At 40.4% G+C, this 23919-nt stretch overlaps 2 protein-coding genes across 4 annotated transcripts; both read right to left on the bottom strand.

Moving 5' to 3' along the window:
* Positions 1–1119: 1119 nt before the first annotated feature.
* LOC130555042 (prolyl 4-hydroxylase subunit alpha-2-like) lies at positions 1120–13138 on the bottom strand. Its single transcript, XM_057335066.1, has 14 exons — positions 12974–13138; positions 10024–10120; positions 9674–9819; positions 9379–9504; positions 9033–9272; positions 3826–3971; positions 3540–3716; positions 3284–3345; positions 3096–3192; positions 2783–2833; positions 2661–2699; positions 2522–2590; positions 2345–2441; positions 1120–2109 (listed from the first exon to the last, which is right to left on the bottom strand). Exons 1-14 carry the CDS (start codon positions 13080–13082, stop codon positions 2039–2041), a joined length of 1527 nt encoding a protein of 508 aa, XP_057191049.1. The 5' UTR covers positions 13083–13138; the 3' UTR covers positions 1120–2038.
* Positions 13139–14228: 1090 nt separating this feature from the next.
* Positions 14229–23827, bottom strand: LOC130555041 (prolyl 4-hydroxylase subunit alpha-2-like). 3 transcript variants are annotated; one of them, XM_057335063.1, is made up of 15 exons: positions 21746–23827; positions 20984–21080; positions 20698–20843; positions 20428–20553; positions 19577–19816; positions 19214–19371; positions 18936–19112; positions 18021–18077; positions 17354–17412; positions 17153–17249; positions 16529–16579; positions 16387–16425; positions 16216–16284; positions 15927–16023; positions 14229–15012 (listed from the first exon to the last, which is right to left on the bottom strand). In XM_057335063.1, the coding sequence occupies exons 1-15, from the start codon at positions 21831–21833 to the stop codon at positions 14942–14944; spliced, it is 1572 nt and encodes a 523-aa protein (XP_057191046.1). In that variant the 5' UTR covers positions 21834–23827; the 3' UTR covers positions 14229–14941. The 3 variants fall into 3 exon arrangements, with proteins under 3 accessions (XP_057191046.1, XP_057191047.1, XP_057191048.1); XM_057335064.1 differs by lacking the exon at positions 16387–16425; XM_057335065.1 differs by lacking the exon at positions 18021–18077 and having other exon boundaries at positions 21746–23825.
* Positions 23828–23919: the final 92 nt, after the last annotated feature.

Below are 23919 nucleotides of genomic sequence, written 5' to 3'. Positions count from 1 at the left end.
GTGGAGAGCACAGGACTCATGGAAAATGGCTCTGCGCACCTTTTGCGCAGTTTGAGAAAATTTAGAAATTTAGAAAGAGTTGAATAAAACATATTTCTAAAGGTCAAACATGGAAATAAATTGCCTTATTAAATAATAATAAAATTTACCCCTTGACGATGAGAATTCACGCACAGAAGCAGCAAACCACAAAAGACAACACATCAATTATGTTCATGTTCATTTTGAGATCTTTATAATCTCATACACTGTATTAAACAGTTTATGTGCAATCTGTAAATGGTATGGACATCTTTAATTGTACTGGCAGTTTAAATACAGACCATCCAGAGACACACCCACACTTGACAGCAACTCACTGAAAACAAAAGCAAAACTTACGTCGACAAGCACCTATGACAAGATAACACAGCGCTTTACATTTTCAATTGCTGTATAGTTGCCATACAGTGGTTATTCAGGCTTTGTTTGTATTCGTACCTCCGAATGAATCATGACTTGATGCAATTCAAACCTTAGCATATTTGATATATAAATGTTTGTTTACAATTCCTCCTTGTTTACATATATTGTGTGACCATAGAACATTCTCTTTTCATTATGTTATACTGTAATTTGGAATGGTATTTTGTAAAGTTGCCAGGAGGTCACACAGACAAGGAGAGAGTATCGAAGGCCGAAAGGGTCAAAATTACTCTCTCCACACATAACAAGGCATCCTGCCGTGATTCTGCCACAAGATCAAGACAGACATGACAAGATGAGGCAGAATCACGACAAATATCATTGAGGCATTCGCTGGACGAATGCATACAAGTGTTGTTATGCTTTATATTACCAATCAGAGACCGTAAAATATGTATATTTGATCACGATTATTATACGTATTTTCCTTTGAGCTAAACTAATTCCTTGACTGAAATTGATGTTTTAAATAACTCATTTCATGGATGTGATCTTGAAAGATCTGGTGGAGAACCATATTTGGTGAGCTTTGCTCATCAATATAATAACGTTAGCTAAAACCGCTACAATATTTAGATTTTTATATGTTAAAGTTTCAAATTTGACTTAAAGTTCAAAACTCACATATGTTTAGTAGTGTGACAATATTTTATTGATCTTTTCCAATATATATATATGAAGTTAACAGAGCTTAACAGAAATTCAAATTTTTTCCACAGCCTAAGCAAAGGCACCACGCTTCTGCACAATATGCAACCAAAATCACAAAATGAAATTTTGATGCCTACGTAATTTTGTATATAATGATTGTTTGTGATTGTCATGTAATCTAAAAATAGCTGTAATGTAAAATAGGGTTTCCCCAAAAGTCTGTAAGAACTGCTTTGTTCTGCATTTTCATTTCATTTTTACATTTGTACCTCACATGTCTGAAGTGTGAAACAACCCAGATGCTTTCTAATTTCTATAGTGGTCAGTATAGGCAGCATGTCTAACTAGAATGAAAAATCACTTGTAGATCAGCAACCACATATCACATGGGAGTCTCATTGAATGAAGAAACTAAAAGCAAACTAGTTCGAGGAAAATAATATTTAATTACAATGTTTGTAGACATAGAATTAATAAAACTGCATGTATGTCTTGAGGGAATAAGAGTGTTGGAAGGTTGATATGGAAATTAACTAATAAATACATCTGAAAAGCATTTTATCTGCAAGACAAAGGAAAATAGCTGTCTATAAACACATAAAAAACTTCACATTTTTTACAGGTAACAGTTGTTTTATATTACATCATATATAAATTTCTAATTCAAGTTGAGGACCTTGGATGACTGAGTCTGTTAGATTATCATTACATTTACATGATTTAAATGAAAAGATTATAAGTGATAGAACAAATTGTACCAACTCATATATATGTCTGTCTTTCTCTTTCTATAACAGAGATCCTGTACAGTATAAGTATGCAAAAACTGTGTTGAAATAAATATGCTAATATACTGCAGATACAGAAAAAAAAACTCCAAAGATTTCGTTGTATGTGCATGGTTACAGGTTTTGCAATGAAATTACTCCCACTCTGACAAAGAACAGGGTCTAATGAACTCCTGCCCAAACTCGTGGATCCATTTGTTAGCCACTGAAAACAACAACAAGTTGAGTTAAACTTTCTAAAAGAGTTTAAGTCAAGAGCACGTGTACTTCAGCTCATGTACAACTAAGACTATAATATGGACAAGAACAAAACATTTATTTCATCATACACCTATGCAAAGAAATTGCTTCAGGCAGCTGTTATTTCTAAAGTATTTAAATAATGTCTTCATGCACCTTAAATATATTTATGTACCTTTATTGTTCATATTAAAACCTACCCCATTTATTGCCCATTAAGACAGGACATCCAGCATGCATTGTTCTCAAATCTAGATCACCATTCTTGTGCAGGTTGTACCAAAACACAGCTGAACCCTGCAAGAGCAGAGCATGGATACAAAGATTTTACTGCAGTAATAGTCATATACATGCATGTCTGTGAAATAAGGATTCACCTTTTTAGGTTGCAGTGCAACTCCAACTTTAGGAAATACAGTGGCGCCTCCTATCTCCACATCACTCATCTACCAGAGGAGCAAATGATCACTAATTGTCTAACAGTTTTCAGACAGTGCTGCCTGTGCATCAACTTACATAAATGAGGAATGTAGAAATCCTTTCATTTTGCTGGTCCTGTAGGATTGATTTTTTAGGTTATAGCTATCAATATACCAAGCTGTCAATAACAAAATGCATAGTGAGCATAAAGATTTTACCCCTGCGTCATAGTGTGTTTCATATCTGCCACCAATCCCATAATTCTGAACCTGAAAAATGATTGCATTACTCACAGTTGTTTACAGATGAAATGGCTATGTTATTTAGAATTTTACAGTTAATACACAGGGAAAGTATTTAGGGAATTTAGGTTAACAGTTATATTATAAAACATTTTTATATACAAGAGAGTCAAGAGTTACAGCATTCAAAGCCATACATTTGTTAAACTAGTAGAAGAATGAGCTATGAGAATAGAGGTAACAGATGCTGCTATGCATATACTGTAAAAAAAACGTATTGTGACCATACATGTAGAAGTTCAGCTGTTTCCATAGACAGTCCTGTAGCGTCTGCAATCCTCTGATTGACATGAACAACCACTACGTCATCTTCTTCCAGAAAAACACTGATAACAAAGATTTCTGTTTATGTAAGAACAATTTTGACTGTTTAAATAATTTTAGTTGGCACTCTCTTAATACTAATAAGGTTATTACCCTTGAGAAAGACGAATATTTGAGACCGTGCCTGAACCTGAACCAACCCTTGACCTACTAAGCTAGTTCAGAAAACAAAAATTAACTATATAATATATACAATACACCATATAGCCCAAAGTATGTGGACCATGTCAAACTCTGGGCGTCCACATACTTTGGGCAATATAACTCTATATTGACTAGGGCAATGAAACATTATCGACATCAATAGTATCAACATAAAATTCTTATTACACTGACAACATATACTTACCAGAGGTCTAGAGATATTTTTCAAGATCTCGATCTCTTTGTCTGATATTATGTCATGATATCTGACGATTCGCGGCTCATCCCACTCGATCTCCTCTTTCAGAGGTGCCAGAATCAGTCTGGGGTTTCCTCCACCTGTGCTGTACCTACAAGACAGTGTCCTCTGTCTCCTTGAGGTCTGGTTTTAAAATATCCAAAAGTTCCAATTACTAATCAACACACAAAGTTGCTTCACATTTTAAAATGTAATGTAAAATAAGGAATTAAACTCAAGAAATTGGACTCACCCTCTGTTTAACCTCTCCCCTGCACAATGCCTCATAGGAGTTAGTTGACTCCGTATTCAGTGTGAATATATCAGGGTTTGAAGTTCTATAAAAGCGAAGGTTTCTGCACAACTTCAGCATATATTTAACATCCTCATTAGTTGGATCTGAGGTATAGACATTGAAAAGACAGCAGTAAATTGATGACTTCAATCAATTGTATGGACTGGACATTTTTGGCAACCTCAAATATCATTCTCATACAACAGTTACTTTCGGTTCTCTGATTTTATTGGACAGGTGGCATTCCAAGAGTGCTGTGACAGCACTGTGACAAATTCTTTCTGAAATAAAGTTAACTGTTGTATAAAGGAAATATCACATAACTGAATATAATGAATTAATGCATAGAATAGCCATAAAATAGTCATCTTAAAATGTATACAATACACATCACTCTCATTTATATTGGTTAATTGTTAACAAATTAAAGTGACAGTTCACCCAAAATTTTAAATTCTGTCATCATATACTCACCCTGTTGACATCTCAAACCTGTATGACTTTCCGTAGAACACAAAAGATATTTAGAAAAATGTTGGTAACCGGGACCCATTCACTTTCGTTGGTTTTGATTCCATACAATAGAAGTGAATGGGCGCCACTGCTGTTCTGTAACCAACTTTCTTCAAAATATCTTCTTTTGTGTTCTGCGAAGAAAGTCTTGGTTACGTATGTAAACTCAGTTCCCTGATGGAGGGAACGAGACGTTGTGTCGAACCGACAGATGGGGTTCGCTCCTGAGAACCAATCATCTTCTGACTATTTTGAAAAGGCCAATGAAATTGGCGAATGAAATTTGCATGCCGGACTCAGCCCTGGATATCCGGGTATAAAAGGGAGCCGGCGTGCTCATTCATTCACCTTTTGGGCTGAGGAGCCTGAGAGCATCCCTCGACCACTGCGGTGGGCGGCCAGCGTTGTGGCATAAAGGACACAACGTCTCATTTCCTCCATCAGGGAACTGAGGTTACATACATAACCAAGATGTTCCCTTTCTGTCGGTCTCTCGACGTTGTGTCGAACCGACAGATGGGGTTCCTCTGGAAAATGCCACGACGCTGTGTCGCGTCACAATCTCTAGTGAGGCGACGCTGGCTGGCCTAGGCGAGTCAGACGTGAGCGCCATCGCGAAATTTGTGACCATCCAGTGGAGAGGTAGGGGGTCCCAGAGCTTTTACATGAAAGATGGGAAGCCCCCTACCACCGGCCGTCACGGGCGGAGGCCTTGTTTCTCTAACAGCGAGAAGCCGCCCGGCACCTTAAGGGCCACTGGGTAAGCGTTATTCCCCCCTGGGGGAAAAACACTACAGAGACCACTTCCTGCCATAGGGAGGAGATTAGTGGAGATACCAACATGGTCTCGCCATCAGGGGAGAACTCATAGGAGGAATGTGTGGACTGAGAAAGCAAACAGTCCACCTAGGGAGGTCATGGGTTGCCGAGGTGGGAACCACTCATGAGGATACATCAGACAGAACCACCCAGTGGGGGGAGGGTTACCAGGTCTGGAGCACTAGGTCCGGCTAGAGCTATGTGGTAGATAACTCAGCTGTTACCCGGCCTATGGGGACAGGGCTGCTCTGCCCAGCCCGACCCCCAGGAAGGTGCTTAGGTATGGATGGAATGCCTATTCTTCACCCAGTGGGGGGAAGAAGGGAGGCGGAATTAGCGTACTGACCCACCTAGAGGGAAGGGGGGAAGGCGCTTTCGCAGGCGTATGCCCTACCGGTTGCCGTCTCTTACCTGTTGCCCTGCAAGACACGGGCTGACACCGGTTCCACTTGGAGGTTATAGAACCTCGCGAAGGTGTTGGGCGTAGCCCAACTCGCAGCTCTGCAGATGTCTGCCAGAGAGGCGCCCTGAGCCAGTGCCCACGAGGAGGCCACACCCCGGGTGGAGTGTGCCCTCACTGCCAACGGGCACGGGCGATCTTGAGACCGGTACGCTGTAGCAATGGCGTCCACGATCCAGTGCGCCAGTCTCTGTTTGGAGACAGCCCTCCCCTTCTGCTGACCTCTAAAACAGACAAAGAGCTGCTCAGAGCTTCTGAAGCTCTGTGTGCGGTCCAAGTAGAGGCGCAACGCGCATACTGGACACAACACGGATGGGGTTGTGTCCTCCTCCCCGGTGGGGAGCGCCTGCAAGTTCACCACCTGGTCCCGAAAGGGCGTGGTGGGAACATTGGGCAGGTAGCCAGGCCGTGGTCTCAGGATCACGTGAGAGTTTCCAGGCCCGAATTCTAGGCACTCTGTGGACACAGAGAATGCTTGTAGGTCCCTACCCTCTTGATAGAGGCGAGCGCCACCAGGAGAGCCATCACCATCCTAAGATGAGAAAGAGCGGCCTCCCCCAGGGGCTCGAAGGGGGGCCTCTGGAGGCCCGCCAGGACCACTTCCAGGTCAAAAGAGGGTACGGAGCACGGACGAGGCGGATTCAGCCTTCTCGCGCCCCTTAGGAACCTAATGACCAGGTTGTGCTGTCCTAGAGACTTGCCAGCCACTGGTTTGGGATGTGTGGCGATCGCGGCTAGATACACTTTCAGTGTGGAAGAGGAGAGATTTCCCTCAAGTCTCTATTGTATGAAGGACAGCACGTTCCCGATCGAGCATCTCTGTGGGTCTTCTCCTCGAGAAGAACACCAGGACGAGAAGAGGCGCCACTTCATGGCGTACAGCCGCCTAGTGGCAGGGGCCCTAGCCTGAGTGATTGTCTCAACCACCACTGGGGGTAGGCCACTCAGGATCTACTCGTCCCGTCCAGGAGCCAGACATGGAGGTTCCAGAAGTCTGGTCTCGGGTGCCACAATGTGCCCTTCCCCTGCGAAAGGTCCTTCGTCAGGGGAATCGGCCAGGGGGGAGTTGTTGTCAGAAACATCAGCTCTGAGAACCAGGTGCGATTGGGCCAGTAGGGCGCAACCAGTACCACTTGATGCTCCTCTTCCCTGACCTTGCACATCACCTGTGCAATTAGGCTCACTGGGGGGAAGGCGCATTTCCACTTGTCCTGCGGCCAACTGTGCGCTAAGGCATCCGTGCTGAGGGGACCCTCGGTCAGGGAGTACCAAAGCGGACAATGGGTGGAGTCCGGGGAGGCAAACAGGTCCACCTGCGCCTGGCCGAACCGCTCCCATATGAGCCGGACTGCACGGGGATGGAGTTGCCACATTCCGCGAGGCGTCGACTGACGAGAGAGCGCGTCGGCTGTCTGGTTCAGGTCGCCCGGCATGTATATGGCCCGCAAGGATGTTGCCACCTGCTGATGCTGACTCCAGAGGAGGAGGCGCCGGGCGAGTTGTGCTAGCTGCCGTGAGCGTATGCCACTCTGGCGATTGATGTATGCTACGAAAGTTGTGCTGTCCGACCGGACCAACACGTGCTTGCCCTGCACGAGGGGCTGCAGCCTCCTCAGTGCAAGTAGCACAGCCATCAACTCTAGGCAGTTGATGTGCCAGCGCAGGTAGGGGCCCATCCACTGCCCCGACACTGTGTGCCCATTGTACACGGCACCCCAACCCTGCAGGGAGGCATCCGTTCTCACGACGACGTGCTGTGAGACCTGCCCTAGGCAGCAGTTCTCGACGGTATCACCAAACAGCCCCCCTTGCGAGATGGGTGCGTCGAGAAAGCGAACTTTCTCAGCGTTACGCATCTGCGCAAGGTTGAGCCAGAGGTGTCTCTCCTGGACCACCATAGTGGACATCGCCTGACCGTAGCCTTAACGCTGGGTCGGTCCTCCCCTCATGGAACTCCTTCAACGCCTTGGCCTGGTGGACCTGCAGGATGGCCATGGTGTGGAGGGAGGAGGCAGCCTGGCCCGCGGCACCGTATGCTCTCGACACCAGCGATGCCGAAAACTTACACGCCTTGGACAGGAGCCTAGGCCGACCACTAAAGGTGGCGGCCGTCTGCGGGCACAGGTGTACCGCGCTGGCCTGTTCCCCCTGGGGGATGTCAACATAGCCCCTGGCTGCCCCACCATCGAGGGAAGTGAGGGCGTCCGAGCCGGTCTGACGGGAACGAGCCGTGGGAGGGGCGTTCCACGTCTTACTGAGCTCCTCATGCACTTCGGAAAAAACGGGTCCGGGGTTGGGCGCGACTCCAAGCCACGCCCAACCCCAGTCCCGTTTTTTCTGGGAGGTACCACGTATCCAGCCGCGAGCGCTGGGGGGCGGTGCGGTGCACTGCAGCCCAATGCTTGCGGTGGCCCGGGAAAGCATGGTTGACATCTCAACGTCTGCCTCTTCCTGGGCTCGACCCCCCGAGGGAGGGAGCTCCGGGGATTCCTCGGGGTCAGATGCTAATAGGTCGCCCTCCGATGCTGCAAGCGACATCTCATCGTCGTCACGCACTTCCGAGTACATGGCGGAGGAACAAGACGGGGTAGGACCATCAGACGAGCGAGACGGGGCGCGAGCGGACCGTGAGCCTGTGGCTGGGGGTTTGTCGCTCACGGAAATATCCATATCACCCCCGCCGCTCGCCGCCGGGGACAGCAGGGCCGTAGCCACTGCGGTCCCGAGACGGGAAGCTGACGAGGTGGCGGCTGCATCCAAAAAGAACACAGCTACCCATGACCGCAACGTCTGAATTGTCATCCGCCCGCAGTGAAACACTTGAGGCAGACATCGTGTCCATCCCCCTCCTCGATGAGTGTGTTGCACCCACGAGAACAGCGCGACATGCCGCGCTGGAGAAATTTGCTCTTTTAGCTGAAAAAAGGAAATAACTCGAACACCGGAGCTGCCGAGACGCCCAGGGGAAGTTGCTGCAAAGAGGGACAGTCCGCTGCACCACATCGTAAGGATCCAGCAGAGTAAACAATCAAAACAGATCAAAGAAGAGATCATCAGAACGAAGGCTCCGAAGAACAAAAGGTGAATGAATGAGCACGCCGGCTCCCTTTTATACCCGGATATCTGGTGCGGAGTCCGGCATGCAAATTTAATTCGCCAATTTCATTGGCCTTTTCAAAATAGTCAGAAGACGATTGGTTCTCAGGAGCAAACCCCATCTGTCGGTTCGACACAACATCAAGAGACCGACAGAAAGGGGAAGAAAGTCATACAGGTTTGAAATGTCATAAGGGTGAGTTAAAGATGACAAAATTTTCATTTTTGGGTGAACTATCACTTTAAGTGTTCACAAATAGGCTACAGTAGACCTCACCCCGTTTTAGAAGCTGCTGGTAGAAGTAGATTGCCACAGGTAGACTTCCAAAATGGTACGCCGAAGAGCCCAGGTGCTCTAGCAAACGTTCTTTGGTAAAAGCTCGTATTGAATTGAAGGATTCTGTCTCATTGAATATTATCAAAGTGTACAGAAACCAGTGAAAAGCATGCTGGAATTTGTCCTGGACATAAGCATTTAACCCCAAATAGTAAGCTTCGTCCTCATTTAAAGGTGTTTCTGTGAAAGCATTTCAGCTGATTTGTGAGAAATATACAAAACAGAAAACCACAAACTGTTTCTATGTCACTAAAACAGCACTGATCCAGATATGTAGACATTTTACCCTTTGTAAGGTTTACAGGGTAGAGTTTATAGGTTTCTTGCAGTTTAATAAGTGCCAAGGCTCCACTCTCCACATCTTCTTCTGAGGGGATCTTCAGGACATCTGAGAACAACAGTTCTTGGAAGTCTACAAGATTAACACACACAAGAACAAAACCATAAAAACTCTATAGTGATGATTAGAGATGTTTGATAACATTGAATTCTTATATTGTTGTTTTCATTGTTTTCTTTAGCAAAAGTGCTTTGTCTAAAAATATATTTTTTGATGTAGATTTTCACAAAGAATATCATACCTATATAAGGACTCTTTTCAGTAGTTATTATTATAGTCAACCATAAAATTCTTAGTTGTCTGATAAGTTTGTAAGCTGCTACAGGGTCAGTCGTGGGGTTCTCTGGGTCTTTGAAGTATGAGAGCTGTCTTAGAATCTCCAGACCGCTGGATTAAAGATAAACATGCAAATACATGTTTTCAGTTACATACATCTTGATCTCAAACAACATACAGTATTAGACTGTATAACATTTTCAACTGATTATCCATTTAAAACTCAAAGTTATTTATTATACAAAATACTTCATTCAATCATTTTTATGGATTGTGCTGTTTCTTAAAACCAACAGAAGGAATGCATTTTAATACCTCCTGAGTCTCTGTAAATTCTCTTCTTCAGCATTGATAAATGAATTGAATTGCTCCAGAAGGTTTCTCTTTTCCTCCACAAGCTGCATGACTTGATCTTTAAAACAATTTCATCTATTATTTGTCAAGAAGCATATCTTTTCTTGCAAAAAATGCATGAGAAACTGTATTATTATTATGGTTGTTATTACTGGGCATAATTTAAAATTAAAGAAACAAAAAAGAGAAAGAGATCATCATACATTAATAAAATGATTAATTAATCTCTTTCCAACAGGCTATAAAATACTTTAATTTGTGTATGTTATATACTGTTTACTTATATTATTAAAGAATAATAATATAAATGAGTAAATTAATATAAACTGGAATGACAAAAAAAAGAGGTAAATGACTATGGAGCCAGAAATATGACAAAACAATCTGAATTTGAATTTTGTAAATCTGAATTTTAGATAAGTGTAATTGCACAAAATTGAATATTTCCTGACATTCAATATAGTTCTGAATTTGAATTTTGTAAATCTGAATTTTAGATAAGTGTAATTGCACAAAATTGAATATTTCCTGACATTCAATATAGTTCTGAATTTGAAATTTCTTAAATATAATATAGAAAAATTCAAAACGCAGAAATTCAGATTCAAATTCTGATTCAAATTTAGATTCAGATTCAAATTCAAATTCAGATTCAGATTCAAATTCAGATTCAGATTCAAATTCAGATTCAGATTCAGATTCAAATTCAGAAATGGTTCAGTGGGTAAGGTTAGCTTCCGGGTTCAACAGGGAAGAGTAGATCTCGGAAAAATCAAACGGAGCGCTTTGGCCACAATGGCCAGTTATTTGTTCTTATTATCCAATAAAACTCCAAACATGCTGTTTTGGAGAGTGGTACTTCTTACATTGCAATAAAAAGGATTTAAATTTTTCAAATTGCGACCAGGCCCACAAGACTACACGGGTTGACCGTTTGTTGCTGCAGCATAGCCAAGCTCATATCGCTGCAATCTTAGGCAGCTGCCCGGGATGTGTGCGCTCACTGCCTGCGTTTTTGCCTGTTGCCTCCACTGTTTGCGCTCACTCCCAGCGTTTGCTGTTGGTGCTTTTACCCACAGTGTGCTTAGTGCATGCTCGCTGCCAGCTGCCCCACTATGCGCGCTGGCTTCGAGCGTTTGTGGGTGCATATACATTTAATATATTAGACATGTATACAATTTATAAAGAACGTTTGTGGGTCCTGCAAAGTCAATGACATACGTGGCACGCTGCAATAAAAGTTATGTATAACATCTAGTGCTACAATAGAGAGAAAATGAATAAACTAAGTTACAGACTGAAATAATAACTTTTGTAATAAAAAATAGTGTGTAATAGTATTGAAATGCTATAACTTTGATCCAGAACACATTTAACGACCAGCTGAAACAATCTGGACACAACACGCGTAAAGATTTTTTCTTATGACTATAGCCGATTCCAGTCTTTGTCAGTCAGAAAGGAGCACACACCTAACTGCTGTGCCAGACCACTACACCACACATTCAACGACTGGACGTTCTTCTGAACCATCAAATCTATCGATCCATGTTATATTCCCGTTTTGTCAGTAAAGCAACTATGATGTTCGTGTTTTTTGTATGGTTATGCACTTTCTGTTTCATGAAGATTAAACATTTTGATAATTTTAACAAGAGAGCATTTATTCCTCAATTATTTGACATGTAAAAAATAACTTGCCTGCATATTTTCGATAAAGAAACTCAGGACATAATGTAAGTTTGTTGTGGATATACTATAAATAATATGTTGAGTAATATATGACTGGAAACGCCATACCTTAATATCCAGGTGCATTTGCTGCATTCGTTTTGCAGGCTACTGTATAGTTGATAGAATATGTGTTTATTTTTATTTCATTTAGACTGTATTCACTAAAACGCATAAGCGGATAGCTTTTTTATTTTGCATTGACAAAGTAGGCTATATTTAGCTTAAGATGGAGGTGTGTTTGTTTGCTAAAGGAAAATCTTTTTGTTTTAATTGTACCTCATTGCTACTTGTACTTCATATAAATAAATTAATAAAAGTACTTTAAAACTGCAGTCATTGTCATTTAAAAATATCTACATAGAAATAACCCAACAATAGCTTTTATATTTTTCTCATTTCTCTATATCATTGTGAAAGTGAAAGAAAGTGACCTATTAGTCAGATATGGTGACCCATACCCGAAATGTGACCTCTGCTTTTAACCCATCCAGAGAGTAGTGAATACACGCACAGCAAGTGGTGAACACACGTACACCCGGAGCAGTGGGCAGCTATCACTGCAGCGCCCGGGGAGCAAGTAGGGGTAAGGTGCCTTGCTCAAGGGCACCTCAGTCGTTACCCGCCAGCCCTGGGAATCGAACCAGCAACCTTCTGGTCACGAGTCCGACTCTCTAACCATTAGGCCCCCGTTTGTCTGTGTTCAGTCTTTAGCTGAACACAGTTCAGAAGTTCCACTCTCCAAAACAGCATGTTTGGAGTTTGATTGGATAATAAGAACAAATAACTGGCCATTGTGGCCAAAGCGCTCCGTTTGATTTTTCCGAGATCTTCTACTCTTCCCTGTCGAACCCGGAAGCTAACCTTACCCACTGAACCATTTCTGAATTTGAATCTGAATCTGTATTTGAATCTGAATCTGAATTTGAATCTGAATTTCTGCGTTTTGAATTTTTCTATATTAAATTTAAGAAATTTCAAATTCAGAACTATGTTGAATGTCAGGAAATATTCAATTTTGTGCAATTACACTTATCTAAAATTCAGATTTACAAAATTCAAATTCAGATTGTTTTGTCATATTTCTGGCTCCATAAATGACAGTGTTAATATTTTAATTGCCAAAAAGATGAATGAGTACATTTATTGATTTGAATATACTAAAGAAACTCTAACATACCCATTGATGAAAAGAATTCATGTCCAGTAGTAGAGACAACCCAGACACATGCCACAAAAGATAATAGTTTAATTATAGCCATTTTCAGAACGTCGAGACCTCCAAACATCAAACAACCTGTAAACTGCACTGACAGAGCCTAAGAAAGACCATTTATTCACATGCCCACATTTGACAGTAACTCAAAAACAAAAGCAAAAGTTACATGAACAAGCATCTATGACAACAACAAAACACAACAAAAATCTTGTAATTAGTTACTTGTTGTAATAGCTATAAAATTGTCCATCTGCATCCGTTTTAAAACAATTAAAAAAATTATTTTGCATCCTAACCCCTTATTATTATATTACAAAATGAATTTTTCTACAAGCAATGAAACTCCTACAACATGTACTTCACATTGACATAATAATGATTAAATTGATTTTTAGTATTTTTGCCATGTACACAGTGTATATATACAGCTGTATGTCTGTCCATTGAATCTTATTTTTCTATTCATTATTTGTTTAAATTCATTTTTCGCTTTTGTTTTGTAATCATTGTCAAGAGCTATTATTTGAAGTCAGTCTTTTTCCAAAAAGTCTGTGGGAACCTGTTTGTTCTGTATTTCAAAGAAGGTGTTTCATTTCATTTCTTTATTCCTCACGTGTCCTGAAGCGGTATGTAAAACAAAATTCCTAGTGCCTTAATAGAAAAAATCACCTGCTAGTCAGGCACAGTGTTGCCATAGCACCCATATTTGCATCACGTATGATCAATGCAAAAAGTAAAAGTTTAAAGGTAACATATCTTAATTACATTTTTTATATTAGGCGTCCCTATATAGAATTAGTGACATTGCATGTTTGTCATGAGTACATATTACTGAAGTGGGTCAGATATGCTAAGACATAATTGTAATGTGAAAATAATGTATCTTGTTTGTGTGTTTTTGTGTATTCATTTGATATAAGAAAATGTACATTTATTCATGTAGCAGATGTTTTTATCCATATCGACTTACATTTGAGAGAACATTGAATATTTTGTCTAAGTAAAAAAAACATGATTTGTGCACGATGACACTGACGTATGTTGACAATCTGGCTTCCTGCATGGGGTTTCCCTTAATACCCAGACTCAAACCTCAAACCAGTTCTTATACAGCAAGTTTCATTGTTAGATTACGATTTTTTTTCACGCAATATTTGGAAGTGTGTTCAGATTACTCAATTAAACACTTATTTGGAATCGTTTAATCTTTGATTAAATCACATTCATTTATTTAGAAGACATTTAATCCAAAGCAATTTACAGTACAAGTAAGCAAACATGACAAGCAATATGTTGTAAGTGGCAATAACAAACATGATACACAATGTTTATACTTAGACTAATACACAAGTTACTGCAAAGAAGCAAGCAAGATAAGATATAGTAATTGAGATATAAAATTATATTATCGTTCAACAGGTGGCGCCACAGCCTTTTCTACCAAGCACATGCTTTCCTAATGGAGAAGTGGATCATTTAGCCAAGAGGGTGGAGGATACACAAACGTCTCTATGAATTTATCACCAAATAGGAAAAAGGAATAACTCGAGGGTCTGTGCTAAAATATGGCAGGAGATTTGGGATGGGGAGGTAAAGTATGTTGAATCTCAATTTGACAGCCAGGAAATCTGGCAATTAATATGGTTTGCAGGGACTGTGTGACAAATCACATTAAATTGTGACAGCATATAGGAAAGAGAAATACTTTCTCAAATAAGACTTCCTCAAAAATGTGTTAGGTTTACTTGAAATAGAAAATGTGAATGACCCAAAACAATTCAGTGCTTATAATTGGAATATAATTTTCTTCTTTTTTTTACCAACTGTGGATAAGCATATACACAGATCTACATACTGTAGATATGTGTATTAAAATATATACAGTTGTAATGTAACCATCCATTGTAAGTGGTTCGTGTAATGTGTCTTTCACTCCCACTCTGACAAAGAACAGGGTCTCCTGAACTCCTGTCCAAACGTACGGATCCATTTGTTAGCCACTAAAGAAGATAAACATTACATTTTACTAACAACATTCAATCTTTAAAGGGGTCATATGGCGGAAGTACGTGTTTTTCTGTGTTTTTGGTGTGTTATAAATTGCCCATGCATGTATTAGACACGTAAAATTGCGGGAACAAAAGATGCATTCCATCTAAAAGCGAATGCTCACCCAGACCTGCCTGAAACGCCTCGTGTAACTACACCCCGGCGAATCTACGTAACATGATTTGGCTAAGACCGCCCAAATCTACACGTAGTTAAGGTGGGCGTAATTGTTAATCTCATTGTATCGTCTGTCAGTACAATTGCTTTGGAACCTGATGTTCCGAATATGGTAAGAGGCGTTACATTTCCGTGAAAAGCTTGCAGTATTCCACCAATCACTACGCACTGGTGAACTGGCCAATCATAGCACGCCTCGCTTTTCAGAGCAATGACCTTTGTTAAAAAATCAGCGCGTTTCAGAGAGGCGGGGCAAAGAGGAGATACAAACATGCACGGTATGTGTAAAATACAACGTTTTTTAACTTCAAATGGTGTATACACATTGCGTTACATCTAAAACAAACAATAATATTCGTTTTAGCCGTGCAATATGACTCCTTTAATCTTCGTGTAGCTCAGAGGCGCCCAGTTACTCCGAGGACCCCAAGCACTGCACATTTCTACCTTATTTATTTGACACATTTCAATTCAGAACATCACAACCAAGACGTACACCTTTATCCCTTTTGATCACTACAGCTCTAATATGTCAAAAGCATAAGCGCTTAAAAATTTGAAGAATCAAAGTAAATACAAAATTTAAAAAGAATTAATTATTTTTTCTTTACTGATACCCGTCACTACACTTGTTAAAAACCATGTTATTAGATTTAAAGGCAAAACATTTGATTTATTGAAAACCTACCCCATTTATTACCCAGAAGCACAGGGCATCCTTCATGCTGTGTTTTTGGATCGATTGTACCATTCTTGTGGAGCTTGTACCAAAACACAGCTGAACCCTAACAAAAACAAAATAATATGTTAGCAGCAACAATCTTGACCATAACAAACTATAACTTTCCTAAATAACATCAGGAGAGCCCATATATGAAACATTAATTCCCTGCATCCTTCAGAGTGCATGCTCACTTTAAGTGATCTGCCCACCTTCTATTGGAATGAGCAATATACAGTATGTCACTCAAATGTACCTTTTTCGGTTTCAGCGCAACTCCACTTTCAGGGAATACAGTGGCACCTCCTATATCCACATCACTCATCTACAGGAGGAGCACATGATCACTAATCAGTCATAAAGATGGTTAGCAATAGTAATGGCCTGCAAAAACTTTATTTAGACAGCAGCAACTGTGTCAACGTACATAAGTTAAGAATGTAGCAATCATGTCCCTCTCTGCATCCTGCGAGATGAAATATTCTACTTAGATTTGCTTGGAATAATTTGGTCAATACAGTATGTAATCAGTCTCTGAATGACAAATAATTTGACCAATGTGATCTTACCAATGTGTCATGAGATGGCTCATCTCTGCCTCCAATCCCATAATTCTGAACCTAAAAATATACTTTTTTTAAAAATGTACTTTTATAGGAAGCATTTTTACCTTTCGGGAAAAAACAATGTATTTTCTGGCACAATTACCAGACAGCTGTTTACTTTCTTAACTCATTGCTCTTAACTTCTCGACTGGTCTACAATAAATGCTTTAAAACATGGCAATCATGCCAATAAGCTTATCTAAATTGAATTTGAATATGTAAATATGCAGACAAGACATACAAATTAGGAGAGAGACAGAAACAGAAAGTAAAAAATATTCTGCCATGCCCATGTGCTGTCACCGAATGGTGCGTATCAAGAGCACGGCAAGGAGTATATTCCAGAAAGAGAAAGCAAAATCCAGACAGAAAGAAAACAGAATAGCAACAACCAAACATAACTTAAAACCGGACAATGAACTAAAGGGACAGACGGGCTTAAATACACAGGGAACATAATCAGGTAAACAGAATCAGGTGAGGGACTAATTAACTAATAAGGAAATCAGGCACGGAAGACAAAACCAAAACAGAACAGAATATAACTGTGACATGTGCATTAACAGGTGATTTCTCTTTTGACCATACATGTAGAGGTTCAGCCGTTTCTATAGACAGTCCTGTAGCATCTGCAATCCTTTGATTGACACGATCAACTACAATGTTGTCTTCTGTCAGAAAAACACTGAAAACAAAAAGATGAGTTTTCTTTCTATAATACATATTTTACTTAACTGTTTAAATTATGCCAAGAACTGCCAACCCACACATTACTAATAAAGTCATTACCTTTGAAAAACACGAACATTTAAGTCTTCTTGTGGCATGTTTGCTTCAGGCCTAGAAAGCTAGGAATAGAAATATATAATAGGCAATACATAATACATACACTCACCTAAAGGATTATTAGGAACACCTGTTCAATTTCTCATTAATGCAATTATCTAATCAACCAATCACATGGCAGTTGCTTCAATGCATTTAGGGGTGTGGTCCTGGTCAAGACAATCTCCTGAACTCCAAACTGAATGTCAGAATGGGAAAGAAAGGTGATTTAAGCAATTTTGAGCGTGGCATGGTTGTTGGTGCCAGACGGGCCGGTCTGAGTATTTCACAATCTGCTCAGTTACTGGGATTTTCGCGCACAACCATTTCTAGGGTTTACAAAGAATGGTGTGAAAAGGGAAAAACATCCAGTATGCGGCAGTCCTGTGGGCGAAAATGCCTTGTTGATGCTAGAGGTCAGAGGAGAATGGGCCGACTGATTCAAGCTGATAGAAGAGCAACTTTGACTGAAATAACCACTCGTTACAACCGAGGTATGCAGCAAAGCATTTGTGAAGCCACAACACGCACAACCTTGAGGCAGATGGGCTACAACAGCAGAAGACCCCACCGGGTACCACTCATCTCCACTACAAATAGGAAAAAGAGGCTACAATTTGCACGAGCTCACCAAAATTGGACAGTTGAAGACTGGAAAAATGTTGCCTGGTCTGATGAGTCTCGATTTCTGTTGAGACATTCAAATGGTAGAGTCAGAATTTGGCGTAAACAGAATGAGAACATGGATCCATCATGCCTTGTTACCACTGTGCAGGCTGGTGGTGGTGGTGTAATGGTGTGGGGGATGTTTTCTTGGCACACTTTAGGCCCCTTAGTGCCAATTGGGCATCGTTTAAATGCCACGGCCTACCTGAGCATTGTTTCTGACCATGTCCATCCCTTTATGACCACCATGTACCCATCCTCTAATGGCTACTTCCAGCAGGATAATGCACCATGTCACAAAGCTCGAATCATTTCAAATTGGTTTCTTGAACATGACAATGAGTTCACTGTACTAGAATGGCCCCCACAGTCACCAGATCTCAACCCGATAGAACATCTTTGGGATGTGGTGGAACGGGAGCTTCGTGCCCTGGATGTGCATCCCACAAATCTCCATCAACTGCAAGATGCTATCCTATCAATATGGGCCAACATTTCTAAAGAATGCTTTCAGCACCTTGTTGAATCAATGCCACGTAGAATTAAGGCAGTTCTGAAGGCGAAAGGGGGTCAAACACCGTATTAGTATGGTGTTCCTAATAATCCTTTAGGTGAGTGTATATGTAGACCCTTTAACATAGGACAAAAAATACCACAACACCCAGATAGTCACACTTTCAGATTTAGACCTTGCCAAACTTGTTTATGTTGGAGGGATGGCCTTTGGAAATGTAAAACTTTCTTTAAATTGTTTAGGACAATAAAACATCATCTGCATGAACAGGATTAACATTATACATTACACCAAGAACAATAAAATATAAAAAAAACCTGATTTGTGTTTTCACATGTGTTTTGTGTAAGTGTATTAGAGATTCACCTTAGGTCTAGCTATATTTTTCAAGGTTTCAATCTCTTTGTCTGATAATATGTCATGATATCTGATGATTCGGGGCTCATTCCATTCAATCTCCTCTTTCAGTGGTGCCAAAATCAGTCTGGGGTTTCCTCCACCAGTGCTGTATCTACAAGACAGCGCCCTCTGCCTCCTGGAGGTCTGATTAAAAAGAAACATTAAAACACAAAGCAGCTTCAGGTACAGTATAGTTTGTAATTTGACCTCAAATAATGATTTTAAGTTGGGAAATTGGGCCTTGCCCTCTGGTCAGTGTCTCCTCTGCACAATGCCTCATACGAGTTACTTGACGTTGTATTTAGTGCGTATATATCAGGCTCTGGAGTTCTGGTGGGTTCAGGTCGTAAATAGGTTGTAAATAGCTCATTCCAAGGATTTGTAGCATCCCCATAACATGGCACTGGGTAAAGAAGATGAAAAGAGAATTTATGATTTAAATTCTAGTCCCATGAAAATTTGGTGAGATTATTTTGAAACCTTAAATAATTTAGAGAACATCAACCTCAATTCAAAGTCATGCTGATATAGAACACACAATTCAGCACTCTCACTCCTGTGACACTGGTTAAAAAATCAATTGTTGACAGATCAGCTGTAGAACTCACTCAGATCAAGAAGTTGGTGGTAGAAATCGAGTGTCACAGACGGGCTTCCAAATGCACGTGCTGAGAGGCCCAGGTTCTCTAGCAAACCTTTCTTTGTAACACGTTGTAGTGGAAGTAAGAATTCTGGATGATTTAGCATTTTCAGACCATACAGATACCAGTGAAAGGCATGCTGGTATTTATGATGCTGATCAGCGACAGACCCCACGCAGAAAGCTTCATCCACATTGACAGGCGTTCCTGTGAAATCATTGCAGCCGATTTTTAAAAAGCATAAAGGGAAGAGAGAAAAATTGCTGTATCGTCATACTGAAATTTGTCATGACTCTGCCTCGTCATGTCTTTCTTGGTCTTGTGGCAGAGTCATGACAAAGCCTTTGGTTTTGTGTGGAGAGAAACATATTCTATCAAGACTTAATATGCGTTCTCTCCGGTCTTGTCATTGGCCCCGCCCCTCTCGTTCCTTGTATAGCTTTCCACCCGTGTCCTATTACCCACACCTGTCCCTTGTTAATTATCCTTTGTTAGTCTCCTATTTAATGTCCTGTGTCTGCTGTTTTGTGTAACCTTGTGTTCATGCGTCCTTGTCTTGCCTCGGCCTTGCGGTTGTCTCTGAAAGTGAGTTTGTTAGGTTTGCCTTAGTTTCTGTTTTGCCCCATAGCGGGAAGTTTTTCTTTGTCCTTTGGAAAAGCCTTTTGTTATTGTGTTTGTTCCCCCATTGAGGGTTTTTGTTTTGCTTCTTGTATATAAATAAATCTTGTCTTTCTGTTAACCCCGTAACTGCTGCCTGCAACTGGGTTCTTTCCTGCCGTTCATGACAGAAATTACTTTGGTAGAGAAATACATATCACCTCTTATGATGTCTTCTGGGTAGAGTTTGTAGATTTCTTGCAGTGTAATCAGTCCCAAAGCTGCACCCATCACATCCCCCCATGTTGGAAACCTTGGTGGATCTGAGCGCGACCATTCCTGATAGTCTACAAGATAATCAAACCCATGCAAGAACAAAACCAAAACTGTATGTCGATCAAAGAAAAGTTTATTAAAGTTGCTAAAATGCTTATATAATGCACCATATAAATACATTTATGCAGATCTGTACATTTAAAATAAAATGTCACCTTTATATTGTCTTATTTGAGTTGATTCTGTAATGTACGGCCAATCAACAACCAGTCTTCTGATGAGTTTGTAAGCTACCACAGGGTCACTCATGGTTTTCTCAGGGTCCTCTGAGTCTGAGAGCCATTTAAGAGTCTGAAGATTGCTGGATTGAAGATAAATTGAATGTATTTATTGTATTCAGAGACAAACATGCATGTCCTCAATATAAAGAAAACATAAGAGCTATTAATATAAAACAATGCTGCATTATAAGTTACTGTAAGGGTATGGATGAGTTTTTACCTCTTGAGTGCTGTTAAATTCCCCTGTTCAGCCTTGATATATGAACTGACGAGCTTCAGAAAGTATTTTTCTTCCTCCACAAGCTGCATGACTTGATCTTTCAAACAGTTACATCTACTATTAATGGACAAGGAGCAGTTTTTCTTTCTAAAGTGCATATTATTACAGGTATGGTGTTGGACAGTGGTTCTCAAACTTTTTACTCTGTGTTTGAGCTGCCCGTCAGGCGCCTGAGTTATCGACCAATGATAAATAAACCATAATTGATTCAACTATTTTAAAATGTCACATAGGCTGAAATGTATTCTGTATTTATCAATCCTGTATTGAACATTTAAAATTGTATTTAAAACACAAAATGTAAATTAATATATAGAATTTTCTGTCGTGTCACGTACTGTACCACAGGGTTTCTTCAAGTACCACTGGTACGTGTACCACAGTTTGAGAACCACTGGTGTAGTAGGTATAATGTCATTTAAGGTAAAAAACAAAACAAAAAGGGAGAGATAATTTATGCTGAGACTGCAAAAGCATAGAACTTAATACTGTGATCATTTTTATACTATTTGCTCTACCGCGCTGCAGCTCACCTGGACCGGATTTGGTACCCTGGTCTAGTGCAAATTAATGCAAAAATAAATCAATATAATGTACACCTTATAATACACTAATGAATCATAAAACACTATAATATGTCTGATGGTCAAAAATGTAAATAAATTCAACGATTTACGTTTATTAAAAGAAATACTAACATACCCATTGATGAGTAAAATTGACGGTCAGAGTCAACAGTAGAGCCAATCCAGACACATGCCACAAATGCCAATAGTTTTATTATGGCCATTTCAGATCTGTGGAATCACAGAACATTAAACAGCTAAAACTTCTTAAACAGCATGCACATCTTCACCTGTACTGTCGGGCAGAGTTATAAATAAATAGAGAGACACGCCTAAATGTGTTCAAAGAAAACAAAAGCGAAACTGAACATGAATCTGTGCAAAGAAACACAATGATATTTAGATTCTCATCTGTTATTATTTACTGATCAATGGCTTAATCCATAACTCTGCTGTTTGGTTGCCAAACAGTGTCTATTACATCTTGTGACAGCAGCTATTTTAAAATCATTAAAAAGTCTTAACCTCTCTCAAGACTATAATGAAATAACTAAACAGGCAATCTTAACATCAACAAATCACATGATACTAATTGAAAAGAATAAATGGATTTTCAGTATTTTGCACTATGGGTGCAAAAAAACAGCTTCTGTGAATTAAATCTTCCTTTCTATTCCGTATTTTTATTTATAGGCGGCTCATTGGAATGCTTGATTCTGACTGGCCAGTCGCGGCATTTGCAGGTTCATTATTCCCAGATAACAACTGCTCAAAACTAATAACACACAGTAACAACAGGATCAAGAGATGAGATAGGAGAGCACACGGCCATCATAAACAAACAATGACCATGCGCTTCCACACAAAACACGTGGGGCTGTCATGACCCTGCCGCAAGACTAGAAAAGCAAGACAAGATGAGGCAGGGTCATGATAACAGCTTTATATGCTGGTGTCAACCAGTTTTCCTTATCATGTTTGCAACTGGTTCAAAATGCTGCAGCTCACTTTTAATGAGGGAAAAAAGAATGATCATATTACCCCTACTTTAACACATTTACATGGCTTCCAGTTAAATTTAGAATTGATTTCAAGGTTTTAACTTTTGAATTCAAAGCCTTGCACGGATTGGCTCCATCTTATATTTCTGACCTTATTTGCCCATACTCCCCCCGAAGATTATATTCTGACAAATTGTTAACTGTCCCTCGGTCCAGCATGAAATCCAAAGGTGACAGAGCTTTTTCCGTGTTAGCTCTGTGGAACTAGCTACCTCAAACTGTTATCCCCCTCCTTATCTGTATTAAAATCATCTTTGAAAACGTACAGCCTTTGTACAGCCCAACATACACAAATAAAATCATACTAAAACAAACGCTTAACTGGATCTGTGTAAAATTTGAGATATACTATAATAGTGTTGTAAGGTGGTGAAAAATGTGAGAGAAGAAGAACCACCAACCACCCACTGGCCCAATGGCGGAGTCCAAGTGGCATGGCGAAGGCATGCACGCGTTCTGTCTTTCCAGTACTCTGGGTTGTTATTGTTAACGTTATTTTAACATTGTGTAATTTTATCTGCCTCCAAAAGAAAAAAGGAAAACCTTGTTGAATGATATTATTTGTATTTGAATATTATGCGTGATAATAATCATGCAATTTGGGTCAATGTTTGATTCTTCTGCCTTATTCTAAATTACACTCCTTCGTCCGATTCTCATTGTCGCATAGAGTCTCGTGCCGGCCGTTACACGCGGATCTCATGGTCACAAACTCGTCAGTCTTGGTCACTGCCAGAGGTTCTATGACTAATACTCAGAAAGCATTATTTGATCTAGTCCCCTTAGACTATAAAACTTAATTAAAGTAATGATTATTTCTAACCAGAGGTCATGACCACCCCATAGAGATAAATAGAACAATCTTACTTTATATAGCTTTATATAATCGTGCCAGTTTCCTATGTACACTTAGTTAGAATAATATTCCAATAACCAGAGTTTTGAGACTTACCCTATTTAGATTGGTCAGACAACATACAGCCCCTACGGTCTAAGTACACTTAAACTAATCGATCGGAAAAAACACAGTGCTGTGTGTCTAAAGGCACACACAGCACCATGGGGTTCATCTTGGTAAGAATTCCACAGAACATTTTGCCAGCTTCCCTTAAATACCCAGACCAAAATATCCTTCCTCCACACAACAACAATTTACAAAGGATCTGATCAGGCCACAAATGGACACATGAAGACACACCCTCAACAGTGAGCAGAATATCTTTAAACCCTCAAACCTATGTTATGATCT

The sequence above is a fragment of the Triplophysa rosa genome, linkage group LG5, assembly GCF_024868665.1.
Source record: "Triplophysa rosa linkage group LG5, Trosa_1v2, whole genome shotgun sequence".
Classification (NCBI taxonomy): domain Eukaryota; kingdom Metazoa; phylum Chordata; class Actinopteri; order Cypriniformes; family Nemacheilidae; genus Triplophysa; species Triplophysa rosa.
This window is presented reverse-complemented; position numbering and strand designations above follow the sequence as displayed.